At 42.3% G+C, this 15,343-nt stretch overlaps 1 protein-coding gene across 1 annotated transcript in view; it reads right to left on the bottom strand.

Moving 5' to 3' along the window:
- COL28A1 (collagen type XXVIII alpha 1 chain) overlaps positions 1 to 15,343 on the bottom strand; it is a 157,833-nt gene that overhangs the window by 14,068 nt on the left and 128,422 nt on the right. Inside the window, exons 28-33 of the mRNA XM_032401237.1 lie at positions 11,381 to 11,449; positions 10,763 to 10,843; positions 10,638 to 10,673; positions 5,302 to 5,338; positions 3,141 to 3,695; positions 1,429 to 1,586 (exon numbers count right to left, since the gene is read on the bottom strand). Of these exons, the coding sequence (XP_032257128.1) occupies positions 1,429 to 1,586; positions 3,141 to 3,695; positions 5,302 to 5,338; positions 10,638 to 10,673; positions 10,763 to 10,843; positions 11,381 to 11,449 (936 nt within the window). The remainder of the gene's footprint in view (positions 1 to 1,428; positions 1,587 to 3,140; positions 3,696 to 5,301; positions 5,339 to 10,637; positions 10,674 to 10,762; positions 10,844 to 11,380; positions 11,450 to 15,343) is intronic.

Raw genomic sequence — 15,343 nt, 5'->3', positions numbered from 1 at the left:
TCTGTTTTTAGAAACAAGTTTTATCGGAATGTAGCCATGTTTGTTCAGGTAAGTGTTGGCTGTGGCTGATTTTACACTTCAAAGGCAGAGCTGAACTATTGCAACAGAGATCAAATGACCTGCAAAACCAAAAAAAAAAAAAAAAAAAAAGTACTATGTGGCCCTTTACAGAAAGAGTTTGCTGACCCCTGATATAGACCATGTGGTAAAAATGTACAGGTGAATTTCAATCTACAATCCAGGGGCACTCTGCTGCTCTAATTGGAATTACCCATCTTGGAGTCAGTCAGTATTTAATCAAATAAAAATATATTAGAGACTTTACTACCCTTTTTTGAACGGAATATAAAAATCCAGTGAGTCCTACAGTCTATCCCCGTAGGAATGGCAACCTAGGCCTGATTCCTGAATGGTCCTGGGTCCAGCTGCTGATCTGGAGGTTTCTCAGGGCCTTAGTCCAACTAGACAGTTAACTGAATCCTGATGCAAGACTATTGTTGCACTTGCTCATAATGAATCTTTCATGTTCTTTCATAAAAGGACAGCACAGGGCTTCCTCGGGGAAAGGGCACAACTTACAGAAAAAGGGCACAAATCCTGTGTGCCTCCTTGCCAGAGGATGTCCATATGTGTAGTAGAGATCAGTCTAGACCTGCTTGGCTTGTAACTTGGTGGGGAAGAGACCACAGCACTCCCTTACCAGTAATTATGGGAGGCTTTCCAATTTTCACCTAAAAGAACCTAATAGTTGTTGCTCTTGATCTGAGGTCAGTGCCCAGAAGCTTGCTATGAGGATAGTCACATTTGTCTTAACACATTCGGGAGGCAGTTCCCTCATGCACGTGTATTTGAGGAGCTCTGAAACAGAGCATCCACCTTGTACCATATGTGTGCATAGCCTCCCACCCTGTCTCCACCCTGAGCACAGGAGGTGGAAGCTAAATGAGCAAGAACATGGCTTGGAATATGGAAAATGGCAGGTTGAGCATGTGCACACTTGGAAGAAACTTGAGAGGGTGCAAAGTGGGGAGCATGTACCCAGATGGATGAGGGGGAGTTGTGACCTTGTATGAAAGGATCTGTAGAGCATGGCAAGTGAGTGATTCAAATAGTGTTGTGTTAATCCGTTCCAGTGTACATAATTCCTTTGGTGGTAGCTGGGGCGTACTATAAAAGTATTACTTGCAACGTTCAATAAATAATTACTTATAAAATATGGAAATATTGAAAAATCTCATATTCATGCTCACAAGCCCCAGAGCTATTTCAGAATTAGAAATCTGAAGACAAAAGTACTACTATTTATAGCCAAGGACTTGAAAATACACTTCTCTCAGTTGGCTCTTGGCAGTGCAGGCCAGGACGGTCTTTGACATAAGACAGCATACACAATTTTAAACTCATAAATTAAGCAAGACAGTTACTTACAGACTCCGAAATTTCTTTTTGAGGCTCTGGCGTGGATTCACCAAGTTCTTCCCCTGATATCCCAAATCCAGGTTGAAGTAGCGGTGAACCCAAAATTTGAATGAGGTAGGAATCAAAATCCTCACATGTTTTTTTAAACAATTTTTGCTTCAGGGTGTCTTTTAAAAGAAAAGTAGAAAAGGGGAATAGTAGGGGCAAAACCTGTTTAAAGAGATCTTCCATGCTCTCCTTAAAATAAACAGACACTTTCCCATCGCTTGAGGTCAACTGCTCGGTGAACTAAGTTTTAAAGCATTTTGGAGATCATCTAGAAGAAGCCATCTAAAATAATTCAGTTTGACTTAATAATGTACAACAGCCTATGGAGGCAAAAGAATCAATTAAATCCTTGCTATCCAAAGCATCAGTTAACTGAACTACTCTGTGGAAGGGGCGGGTCCCCACCCATAAGGAGTATAATGGGCAGTTACCTGTGGTTCCCGAGAGACCAAAAGGCCAGCCAGTCCAAAAATATATCCCTCATTAGCTGGAATGAATTATTAACTCCTTTGGTTAAAAGATGATAAAGCTCTTTAGTTATTAAAGTATAATGTCTCTGAATTGTGTGATATTTCTGGCCATTCTAACACAGTAACAGCCCAGTGAGATAGACTTTGTCCGATAAGGCCACCAGTCATCCTGCGGGGTGTTCAGGAAATGAAACCCCAGAAGAAAGGCCTGAAGAAAAGGGAAATAGAAAGTGGGAAGGTTCTGGGCAGGGCATGCTACCCTTCAGGCAAGCCGGGCTGGCAGCCAGAGTAGGTGGGGAGCAGCATGAGGGCAAGGAGAGGCTGTGCTAGGCCACGTCAGCGCCCGCTCCCGGAAGGATGGACAAGGAATGATGGAGCCAAATGGAAGCCTGCAAACACGTGAAGCATACGTTTCACCCACTTCACAAGCTCCCTGGATGTGACTCCTGCCACAATGAGTTCTCAGTTGCCAAAGAATTGGAACATGTTTCACTGAGAAGCAATACTGACCACATTCTAATCACAGATGTGTCAGTGTCTTAGAATGCCTCTCTGGGAAACATCAGTTCGTGTGACAGGGCAAAGTAGCAAAGGGAAACCCACCAGATTAGCACTGACTGTAGGACGAATAGTCACAATGTGAAACTTGAAGATAAACTCCCCACATCAACCTGTTTACTCTTCCTTAGTTTCATAGTCTATAAGAGCAGCAAATGGAGAATAGAAGAGAAATGAGAATTATCCCCGTTACTTGTGTTTCTCATCTCTCTAGATTACCATAACTTTTTTTCATTCCTCATACACTTCTTAATTCACTTTGATTCCATGGTTCTTTTCTGCCTTGCTGCTGGTTTCCTGCATCTCTTATGCAGGTTAGGTCACTTTTTGAACATTAACTAGGCTTAGCAATACCCCAGATTCTACTCTTTCTTTTCAGCCATGTCCTCGACCTTAGATAGCCCAGTTAATCAACTCCAAGGCCAACTCAGCACTTATTCCAAATGAATAAAGACAAGAGATTATACTCTCTAAACTGGATGGATGCTAAATGTTTTTTGCCTTCTGGAGTTTATGTGTTCAATTTAGTGTTGGCGTAAGCCTCATTAGCCTCCTCCTGATTTCCATTTTTGGTCAGGATAATCCAGTGATGCAGTACTTGGAAGAATAACATATAAATTCCTTTCCCCTGGCGCTGAGGCTTACCTTGCAGGGTAACGAAGTCATCAAATTGATAAACGTGCTCACTATCTGGGTCAGTAGCAATGAGATTCATTTCTTTGTGGAACATTTCGAAGTTGGGGTCATTTTTCTTCACCACCCCAATCACAAATACTTCCACATTGATGTCACTGGCTTTCTTCACCACTTCCGTCAGATTCTTCTCATCTCGGGTATCAGTCTGCCCATCAGTGATGACCAAGGCCACCTTCTTTACACCCGGCCGTGCGACTTCAAACATGTGGTTGGCCTCATGGAGCGCTGAGGCTGTGTAAGTGCCTTCCCCCAGGTACTGCATGTTGTCCACAGCCAACTTGAAGTCGTCCTTGTTGGAGAACTGAGTCAGATGAGCAACTTTCTCCACCTTATGGCTGTAGTTGATTATGCCTATGCGGGCCGTAGTGAGGTCCAGAGCAACCTGGTCGGACAGAGTCTTCACGAGACTTTTGATGATCTCAAAGTTCTCTGGCCCTACACTTTCGGAGCTGTCAATCACAAACAGCAGTTCTAGAGGAGTCTCTTTGCATTTGGGCCCACACCCTAAAAGATGAATGTTGAGATAGAAACATTGCATGAATGAAAATCAGAACATCACTGATTGGCGGCAGAGTGGTTTGAGAGAGGGGCAGAGAACCACCGGAGACCTGGATCGTTACCTTCCCTTTCTGGGAGTGTTAACAGCTAACAGCTGTCCCCCTTCTGGTTTCTATATCTGACTTTTTAGAAAATAATATACTGCAAAAACTACCTCCCCCACCCCCACATACAAAAAAACCACCAAAGCACTGTAGAGGACACACCTATATGCCAATTTCTCAGATTAAAAAATATATATTTTTAGAAGAGTCTGCATCCCTGTGTGTCCCTTCCTGATTACATTCCTCTCCCTCTCCCTAAAAGATAACCCTAGCCTCAATTTGCTCTTTATCCTTCCAGCATTTCTATTTAATCTGAATCTGAAAGCTAATCTTCTAGTCTTCCACCATATCCTTATGTGACAACTGATATTTCCTCATTAGCATGACAATTGGGTAAAGTGATGGATTGAAAATGGTTAATTGTGGGGAAAGGATTAGGGCCCGTAACTGTATAGAAGAACAGCTGCCCCAGACTCTAGTTTGTGTCCCCAGTCGCTCACAATGAGGACAAAGGTGGCTCAGTGAGGCCAGCAGTCCGTCCATACTATGACACCTCTTCAGGAGAACGATCTCAGAATGCTGGTTAATAAACAACTTCTGCTTAGGGTTTACTATTCAAAGCAATCATTAGAGTTACCAGGAAATAAGACTTATCGGCTCCGTTGGTTTATCCTCATGTTACCCAACAGCCCTACCACAAAAAATCATGAGGAAACTGGGTGCTATTTTTGCCGGGCTTCTAGAACTCCGAAGCCCCATCTAAATTGGCCTGTCACCATAGAGAGTCCCAGATGGGTTCTTAACATCCAGAGATCTTTTGGGGGACAAGCCAGTTCAGGGGTTCCCTGTATGGAAGAACAATGACATTTCTGCCACGTTTCTCTTATCTCTATTATTTTATTAATCTCTTGCCTTTTGGCTAATCTCTTTTCTTCCTCTTTCTGCTAAGTCTATTTTAAGTCTAACGTGTTTAGCCATAGAAGCATTTAGATAGAGCTATGAAGCACGATGACTGACAGTGTCCTCCTGTCTTTGAAATGAAATGCACTCTAGAAATCCTGCTCAAAACTCAATTCAGAAAGACTTCTTGCTTCAGGAAAAACACAGACATTCTAATCACCAGCCAGGCTGGATTCAAATGCCAGTTAGGCCCCTGTGGTCATACTTCCTTTGTTGTTTTTTCCCTTCCCAAGCTCAGGTAAATGTCACTGAATACAAATGAGCTCTGTGCTCACAAAAGGCCTGCCTGCCCACAGACTCCAGGACCAGTGTCTTCACTCCTCTTAAGCACCCTGGGAAGATGATTTCTTTTTTTAAATCAGGATTCCCACAGCCCCTCTCTCTGCATCTTTCAGTTTCCCATTGACTTTCCAAATGAGCTTCAAACTTTCTCATGAGCTTTCTCCCGTATATCTCTGGGTGATCACATTTATCTTGACCAACACAGAACATAGTGGCTGTGGTACTTTGAAGGGATGGTTTTTTTTTTCTTGACGGTCAAATCTTACCACATATTTCAAAAATAATTTTGATAATTTCTTCTCTCTGGAGGACAAAAGGAAAATGTATTAATTATATGACCATAATATTTTTTTCCTATCATCATAAAAGCTGTGTCTTATTACAATCAGCTTGGAGCCATTTGCTTTTATTCTTCAGCTGAAGAAAATAAATGGCACAGAGGTTAAAAGGTGGCTAGAATATATCATAACTGAAATGTGTTTGAGTTGTGAAATGTCAGAGCTCGGACTTCTAGAGTTCACAACTGCAGCTCCAGCATTTATCGGCTGTGTGACCTTGGGCATTAGATGACCTAACAGTATCTGTGTCTCGGGGCTGGGGTGCAGGTCAAATGAGGCTACGCACACAGAACTCTTAGGATAGGGCCCAACTCCATAAAGTGTAACTTATAAAGGTGTGGGTGATGCATGCCATCAGTTACACAATTTAACCCACATGTGCTGAGCAACCAAGACAAGTACCAGGGCCAAAAGAGAATTCATTCTATGCTGTATTCCCTCCTTTCCTCTACCACCGTCCAGTTTTGCAAGTCCCCTCCCCAGGTTCCTGATACTCTCACTTCGGCACTTCCATGAAATGTCCCCATGTTCCTGAATGCTCCTTCCTGATCCTGCTGCCATCAGCTCCAGCAGAAGAGCCCAGGGTGAGGTGGGGATGGGGAGTGAATGTGCCAACGCCCTGCCCTGAGTAGCACGTTTACAAATAACTGGGATGGGACGATGGAAAACAGAATTCTGTATTTGCCCAAGACAGGAAGCTGACGGGAATGATGAACTTTATTAATAGGAGCCCAGAAAATCTCAACGGGAAGGAGGCAAAACTAAGAAGATAAAATTTAACAGTTGCAAAAGTAAAGTTTTAAAGAAAAAATTCACAATGACAGAATTGGGGTAAAGATGACATCGCTGGTGATGGGACTTAACAGAAACATGTATGGAAAATATTCAGAGCATTTTAATTTAATTGTATTTTTTTGTAAATTGAGTAAAAGCCAGTGATTCCAAGTGGCTATTTAAAAAGAACTCCCAATACAATATTAATACAATTATATAAAATGAGGAAGTCAATAGTCATCTTTTTTGGGGGGGGGGGGCCTTGTCATGTTTTTCCACATTTAGAGAGGCATTTAATCTGAAACTAGGATGTGTCTAGAAAGGGAAAATGCATATATTTATATATTTACATTGTGTTTTTAGAAAGGGGAAATATATATTTATGTTTAATTTTTTACAAGTGGAGAAAATACTAGACACCAAGTTTGTTATAGTTTTTCACTTAACATTATATCATACTTAATTTCCCATATTATTAAGTATTCTGAAAAACTTGATTACTGAAGTCAGATGCATGGCCATTTTAAGGCTCTTGATGCATATTGCCAAAGTGACCTTCAGAAAGGTTGTAACTGACACCTCTAACAGCAGCGTATAAGAAAACCTATTTTATTTTAGACACATAATACTGGTTATTATTTTTACATAATCTCTGCCATTTGATAGAACAAGATATCACATTGTTTTAAATTATACTTATGCAATTCTTAGTGAGGCTAAATTTTATTTCATATGCATGTTTCCAAGCTGTATCCCCTTGTGCAAGTTCTTTGTATGTCCTTTGTCTATTTTTTCTATTAAGATGTTTATCTTTCATTGACTTGTAAGAATAATTTTTATATCAAAGTTGCATTTAAATTCTTCTTAATGTGCTTTTATGGTCTAACCAGGTCTAAAAAGCTTTAGGTACTCACATATATCAATCTTTTCCTCCTCTTCTTTGCTTTTGCTTGACTAAAATAGTTTTATTTTTTCCACTCAAATTGCTCAATGACTACTTTGGCTATTTTTGCCAATGATGAAGGCATCGAATTTATACCTATCAAAAGATTCATAGTCTAGTAAGCAGTAGACAAATAAATACTTTTGTAAGTGCTGTGCTATTGGTTTGGAGTCAAGGAACCACACGGGTCTGCTGGGAATTCCAGAGGTGGGAGCCTGAGGGTGGGGCTGCGGCCCAGGAAGGTGGATTAAGAGCAGCTTGGGGAGGAAAGAGGGAGAAGGGGAGGAAAGAGGGAGAATGTTGTGTCATGTTGAAGAGTGTGAACTTTAACGTGGGCGGTGAGAAGATGCATGGTCCCTAAGCAGAGAAGAGATCTGATCATGCTTTTATTTTAGAAAGGTGATCATGGCAGCCAGTGGAGGGGGTTGAGGTTCCTAAATAGTTCGGGGGGGGGGGGAGTGACACCAGAAAGCAGTGGTGGCAGTGACAGGGAGGAAGGATTGGTCTAGAGGGAACTGTCCGAGGGAAAATGAAGGGGTTGGTGGGTAATTGGAAGGAAGGGTGAGGAAAGAGTCTCAGAGGAGGCAAATGACGTTGGCCCACTCTCTGAGATTAGGGAGGAATGGAATAGGAGCAGGGTGAGGGCTAATGAAGATCACTGGGCTCCGCTTGGGCATGGCTGAGTCTGATGCATCGATGGGACATCCAGCTGGGGATGTCCAGTAGGCAGTTAGACGTAAGGTCTGGTGCTCAAGAGAGCAGTGCAAACTAGAGGCAGATTTAAGGAAGGCCGGCGTACAGCTGGCTGTGGAAACAGCGATCGCAGATGAGATTTCCTAGAGCAGAGCTTTCCAGTCTGTTTTATTTTTTATTTTATTTTATTTTATTTTTTTAAGATTTTATTTATTTGCAAGAGAGAGAATGAGAGACAGAGAGCATGAGAGGGAGGAGGGTCAGAGGGAGAAGCAGACTCCCTGCTGAGCAGGGAGCCTGATGTGGGACTCGATCCCGGGACTCCAGGATCATGACCTGAGCCGAAGGCAGTCGCCTAACCAACTGAGCCACCCAGGCGCCCCTTCCAGTCTGTTTTAATCCAGTGTGTCCCCTCACCTCCACTGGTTAAACATATTCTTTTGCATGTTTATAACATGAAGACAGTATGTTGTCACTCTCCATACAACTTTGCTATGATATCAAACTAGCCTTTTCAAACTGTCCATGGCTTCCTTTCCTTTCCTTCCTTTCATGGCTGTCCCTGCCTCAGAGTTGGAAGACCAGGAGAAAGAAAACTGAGTGCAGACACTGAGAAATGCTAACATGTTAGGGACGGGTGGAAGAACAGTCTTTTTGAAGCAATTTGGCATGAATTCTTATGACACTGAACTCTGTCAATGGTATTTGCCTCTTAAAAGAGTAGTTTGCTAGTCTGGAATGAATCTACAACTGACAGCTGCTTGGGGATATATTTGATCAGGGAGAGAACGTGGGTGGGGAGAGGGAAGAGGCCTTCTAAGAACAGCATTTATGGGGGAGCTGCCTGGATTTGGCAGCAGACAAGCCAACTCGGGCTACAAGGGCTCTGCTACTTGCTAGCAAGGCGACTTCAGGCATATCGCCCAGACTTTTCTGACTTAGCATGTCTTTCATGGAAGTAGAGATAATAGTACCTACCTCATGGAGCTATCCTGTAGATTAACATGGACTCTTGGGCAAGGGAGGGCTGTGGTCTGCGGCCTGTCCCCTTCTTGTTGCACCCCGTCCCCACCATTTCTACACTGCACGGGGCTTGGGCCAGCATTCATGGCGTGAAGTCTTTAGTTCTGAGCTCTGTCCAAATTTCCCGAGAACACTTGCCCCTTGCCCACCCTCTGGGGGGACCCATGCATACAGGCCAGTGCTGTCAGCTTTCTAAATTGGCCGTTTAGGCAGGCAATTTGGGGATCCTGTGTATCCAGTGTGTAGAATATAGCGGGCGTGTGCTCAGGGTGCTCACTCCCCTCGACTCTGAGGACTCTCACCCAGGGGAAGGGGTGCGGCTGAAGAAGCACTATAGGTCCTGTGTGGGGGCTCTAAAACATGAGCCCTCGGGCACCCTGCAGTACTAGGTAAGGTGAAGGAGCACCGGAGGTGAAGGAGCCTAACGCAGGACCAGTCACAGACTAGATTCTCATTGCAGGCAAATTCGCTCTTCCTTCAGTCATCCTTCCCTGCTAGTCCCTCTTCTAGAATCTAGAAAGCCAAGGTCAGTAGAATGACATCCTCATTTCTAAGATCTCTGCCTCTTGGTTAAAAATCTTCTGCTCAAGCAATGAAAGCCTAATGTGGGCCCAAACATCATCGGACATCCTTTTGTCTGCTCTCGATCCACATTATCTACGCCTATCATAGCATTTATCAAATGACAGGTGAACATCCTTTGCTTGTCTTTCTTTCTAATGGGCTATGAGCTCCTTGAGTCCACAGACACAGTCTCTTAATCTCTACTGCTCCCCTGCCTATCTCAGAGCCTGACCCAGAATACGTACCCAATAAATGTTGGTGAAATGAGTGAACAGATGAATGGATGAAGGAAGGCAGGCCCTCTCCACATACTGGGATAGGAGGGAGGGTATAAACCTATGGGGATTGTTCCTCTGGGCATTTTACAGATACTCTTCCTGCTACTTTGGGGGAGGAATTGATGTGTATGTAGCTCTTTCATATGCCATAGGCATCTGGGGCTATCTGACTTGTGGTGAGGAAGAACGAAGAGGAAAAGGCAAACAGGCCATAAAAAAGTGTGTGTTCTGTTTGTCACATGCTCAGCTCTCATGTCTCACCTTCACCACCTGAACTCCCACCCCTTACGCCTGGATTTGCTTAGCACAGCACATAGGGTCAGCATCCCCAGACCATGACCTACTGAAAAATCTGAAGGAGGATAAAAGAGAAGGTTCCCATTGCTTCTCCACTCCAGAAGATGTAGTGCCTTCCAACGAGAAAGGAAGAAATAGACTTTGCTATAGAAATTCTAGAACTTTCCTACCCTGTGAGACTTTGAAGAGTTTCAGCTTTTTGTTTGCAACAGTGTAGGGAGCATAGGGAAAAGTTTGCCAATGCCTCACAAGTTTTGTTGAATAAGTGAATTAGTACATTCAAGTAATCTCCATTTTGTGATGGCTATTCTCCTCAGAGCACTTCCTAAAGGATCTACTTCAAGGAAACCGAATGCCCCATTTGGAAATGTGAAGGATCGTGTAAAGTAGAAGTCATTTGGACATTTCGCTTGTTTAAACAGTTCACCTCCTTGTTACCCTGTCTGCCAGGGGTCACAGGGGAGTGTCACACACCACCACAAGGCTGGGTGAGGGCTGCCTGGTGTTCTTTCTCACTCATGCTCAGATCAATTACCTCATGCATCTAAGTCAACACTGGGCTTGTAGCAGTGCTATCATTAAATAGCAGCTGGAACTCTGTGTCAAAAGAATTCATTCTTCTGAAGCTAAAACATGAATGGAATAATTTTGCAAGCACAAACTCTCAATTACCCTCTAGGATGGATACTCACTGTAAGTCCTACGTCTCCCTTTGGTCCTTGTAACCCCTACTTAGGGGAAGAAGAGTAACAGTCAATATAGGTTGGAAGTAGTTAATGTATAAAATTACAGTAAGACTTTAAAAATCACTCCTTGCCTGTCTTCCTGGGGATCCGGGCTCTCCAATTTCCCCTTTACCGCCTTTCTTTCCCATAGCACCCTGTTCTCCATGCTCTCCCTTTAGAATATAGTGAAAAGAGAAGTTTAGAATGTAAATATTGAAGCCAAATAAGAAAAACTCTAAAATTTAATTAATTTCCCAGTGGTATCTCTTGAAGATCTGTGGTTCTGGTTGACACAAATATACTACGGGAAAAAAAATAGGGGTCATTATATTTACATTCCCCCCAGGTACCATGATCTAATTCATGATGAACCAGAGATCTCAAGGTGAGGAGACCTTGAGATACGATCAGAACAGCTCACTGTCTTCAGGAAGTTCAACTATTATAAAATTTTAGAGCAGTTATCTGGTGTCTTTTACAGGGTATGTTGTAAGGATTCACTCCTTTAGCAGCTGGCTTTCAAGGATGAAGAAAACAAGATTTATAAATTAAGCATGTTTATAGTTAGGAAAGGAAATCCATAAGGATTTGCTTCCAAATGGATTTTTTTCCTCCAAGGGCTATAAGGATATGAGAGCTCTCCCAAAGCTCACGTGAAGCTATTGAGATCCTAAACCTAAGCATCTTTCTGAGGTCCGAAAATAACTTACCTTCTGGCCAGGGAGGCCACGGCCTGTCAAGCCCTTTGGCCCTGGAAAGCCTTGGGGTCCTTGCTCCCCCTACACAATATGAAAAAGGGATCAGCCCATTAATTTCCCAAGATAACTCAGAAAATTCTTTGTCAGATATACACTTGCAATCCCAAAACTACATTGTAGCATTATCTAAATTTGGGGGGAAATGTATATGTCAGATGGGCTCATTGCTTTGCTAGTAAAAGTTGAACTTCTGAATCTGGGGTAGAAGTAAGGAGCTGGTTTACAGCATTTGCCTATTTCTGTGGTGTAATTACTCCCACCTTGGCCAATTTTCAAACTGTGAACATTATGTCAACCAGTTCACAAATAACAAGCAGCTGTTATTTCAGTTGTGATATTAATGGTGATTTTTATAATCTTCTCTACATTTTTCTGTATTTTTGATATGCTAAAAACATGTGTTGTCTTAATAAAGGAGGAAAAGGGGATATAACAGCATCTGTCCCCAAATGAATGCCAAGGAACTGTTTATATAATTACCATATACTGTTAGTTCCAGTCCTGCTAATTGGTACCATGAATCTATTTATTTAGTACCTCCTTAATTCAGAAAATAAAAATGTTTTCATTGCATTGTTTTTAACTGCCCCCTCCTTTACCTTAACTTTTTCTCCTGCTCCCCGACCCCTGCCCCCAAAACCACACTGATTTAAAGGGCTTTCATTATGTTGAGTGGGAAACAGAAATAATCCCTGTTGAGTATACAAAGTCATAGTTCTGACATGGCTTAACTCTAAATCATTGTTAGCAACAAGTCTGTGGCAAAGGTTTGTAGACCCATGAGCTACTGAGATTTCATTTGCTTACCTTGAACATCTTTCTCAAAGGTACCCTGACCACACCTACTAGAATCACTGGTATGCTTAATGAAAACCTCAGACAACGAAATGAGAATCCGAGATGGGGATCGGGGTAAAATATGCATTTTGCCATAAGCCTGCTAGGGCTTGAGAGCCACTGTTCCAGAAGGCAGGATGGGCTTTTGAAGGATAGCCTTGGGGGGGGTCACAGAGGCCTGCTTGGAGACTGTTGTAACTTTGAGTATCAGCATTCCTCAGCCACCCCTTCCTAGTTCATTGGATTTCAAACCTTTTTAAAATCAGCAGAACCCTTTCTTTTTAAAAGTATTAAAATGAAATATTTCAGACACATAAAATTTATACTGAAAGACGAACACTCACCTATATACCACCATATTAAAAAAATGAAATGGTGCAGATACCCCTGTAACCCCTGATATACTCAATCCCCTTCCCCTAAGAAGAGGGGAAATCTCTGAAATTGACATGCATCACTCATATTCATGTTTTTATGCTTTAACTACACATATATAGTCTAAGATAATGGACAGTATTTAATAGTTTAAACTTCAAATAAGTGATATATCTATGTATCCAATTTGTATTTTAAATCTCAGCATTATCTATTTGAAATATATCTGTGTGCATATACATAGTTCTAGTTCATTTTCTCTGCTGTACATTATGCCATTAAATAACTAGACTATAATTTATCCATTATCCTAGTGATGGACATTTAGGTTGTTTCCAATATTTGCTGATTACAAATAATGCTTCAGAGAAGATTCTCTTATATATCTTTGCACACTTGCACACATCCCTAGGAGGGAAATTTTCATTAAAACAAATCTTACACAGAAGGGTACAACATAGGATGAATATAATTGGAGACTCCTGTTGAAATGAAGTGCTCAACTCTTGCATCCATCAATAGCCCCTCTCAGTGGGTTGACTTAGCTGAATTTTAGGTCCTTTTCATTTCTGCCATGTTGTATTTCTAAATGGAAGGCAAGTATGGGGTTACAGTTTTTTGCCTCCTCAGTTCGGCTCTAGAGGACTCAGACCAAGTTCCTTACAAAGGTCAGATTGCAGAGAACTCATTTGCTGATGGTCTTTTCACCTTGGTAACTCTTGAGCCAAGCACAGTGCCGTGGTACAGTGGGCCCACGGTCAAGGTTTATGCAGTGTTGTGCATGGATGTCTCTGGCCTATCTGAGGTCACTCACCCCTGAAAAAGTGCCCCCTCTATTATTTGCTTCAGCGGTGATAGGAGACAGGCAGGGATCACTGGTCTTCTCTATTCAGTTCACAGTCAAGAGAGAACAGTCTTTTCCCACCAGGAAACACAGTGGTACAGAAAGCCCCAGAACCTTGGATAGGGATTGGTGCCAGTGAAATATGCCGGAGACAGTACATCAACATGCAAATTCCAAGCTAGAGATTCAAGCAGGAGAAAGGAGAGGAGAAAAAAATCTGTTCTGTTTCCAAAGATGGCCCAGCTAACATAGGTGTGAAGAGGGATAGACAGGAGTATGTGGAACACAGACCAACCTCATTACACTTGCTGAAAACCATGCTCTGAGAGTGGGTGTGCAGCCTCATCTAGGATATGAAGGCTGGAGGGGTCTGTCTATATACAGACTGGGGGCTAGCTCACAGAGTCACAGGAAGGGTGATACCTGGGAGATACCTGCCTGAGAACTGGCCATTCTCTGTTCTAATTAAAAAGAAAATAAAAAACATAAATTATAAGAAAGGTGTCCTCTTAAGAAAGATGTGTCAGTAAATGACACTTTGGTGTAAATTCGTTTTCTCAGGGGTTTTTTGTTTTTGGGTTTTTTAGTTTTTTTCAGAGGTGAAGTAGGACATCTTTATTTGACCAGGTTGAAAGGTGGTGTGAGGTTGTCAGGGAGATTCTTGAGACCCCTGGGACCTGAGTTGGGGGGTCAGGAGGTTTTGCAGCCAGGTGAAAGGGGAGTAAAGGTTCATAAGAGAGCACTAGGAGGGGCTGTATCGCTGGCTTTGTCCCCACCCACAGGACAGAACGGAGTGACAAACAGAGCAGCTGGGCCTGGGGTGTGATGGTGAATTGTCCCTGAGAATTGTCCCCTCAGACAAAGTAGGTCCAGAAAGAACTTGACACCGTTCTGACAATTATTCAGAATAATTATTTCTTTTACAACCTTTTGGATCCTACAACAGCTAATATAGATGTCGAATAAATGTTTGTGACTAACTAGCTTCCTTTAAGAAATTAACAAATTTCCTAGCAAACTTAAAATCTACCATGGCTTCACTGCTGTGCCCTGAGGGGAAAACCTCAAAGTAGCCACTTAGCCTGTTAGGATCAGCTCCTTGGGCAGGAATTTATTTTGCATCATTTCACATTATAGACATTTTCTATATAATTGTTCGCACTGTAGCCATTCCAGGCAGCTGCGTTTCCCTTTACAAAAGCCTTTTTTTTTTTCTTTTTAATTGTCAGTTTCCCTTCAAAATACTTGGAAGTCTTCCTACAACTTTCAGGGTGCGCTATCTGACTAATAGCGAGCAAACTCCTTAATTTTGCAGAGGTGAATGCTACCCAATTATACTTTTTTCCTTGCAAGTGTCAGGAAGAGGAGACAATTATTTCAGCCTGGGTCAGAAGCAGCTGCAGGAGAGAACCTGTCTATCTGAAGGTATAATTAAATCCAAATTTCAAACCCAGCTTCTCAACCACTATATCTCCCCTTAGATCCATCCTGCTGCAGATGTGATTATTTTCATTTTTCAGATAGTTACAGTATAGTAAGGAAAGAAATCAAATTCACAGATGATCCAGAACTATAAAATGGACTTCTGCCTTCCCTTTAGGGTATAGAAACTAGAAAAGGCTGCTTTTATTCTTAAATCCACAACAAAAAATGCTAACCATTCTATGAAAGCCCAACTTTTTTTTGAGCGCATCATAGAACTGCGGTCACAGGACAACCACGTGACTCAAAATCTAAGGAAACAAAGGATCCTCTAAGGAGAGACAGGACATGGGCACTTACTGACTTGCTGGAAACACTGGATGTCGTACAAGCTGGTAAGAAGAATTCAGCTAAAATTCTTAATTGCTAAAGGCTGA

Source organism: Phoca vitulina, unplaced genomic scaffold (assembly GCF_004348235.1).
Source record: "Phoca vitulina isolate PV1807 unplaced genomic scaffold, GSC_HSeal_1.0 scaffold4, whole genome shotgun sequence".
Lineage (NCBI taxonomy): Eukaryota > Metazoa > Chordata > Mammalia > Carnivora > Phocidae > Phoca > Phoca vitulina.
Note: the sequence above shows the minus strand (reverse complement) of the source record. Positions and strands in the feature narration are given on the sequence as shown.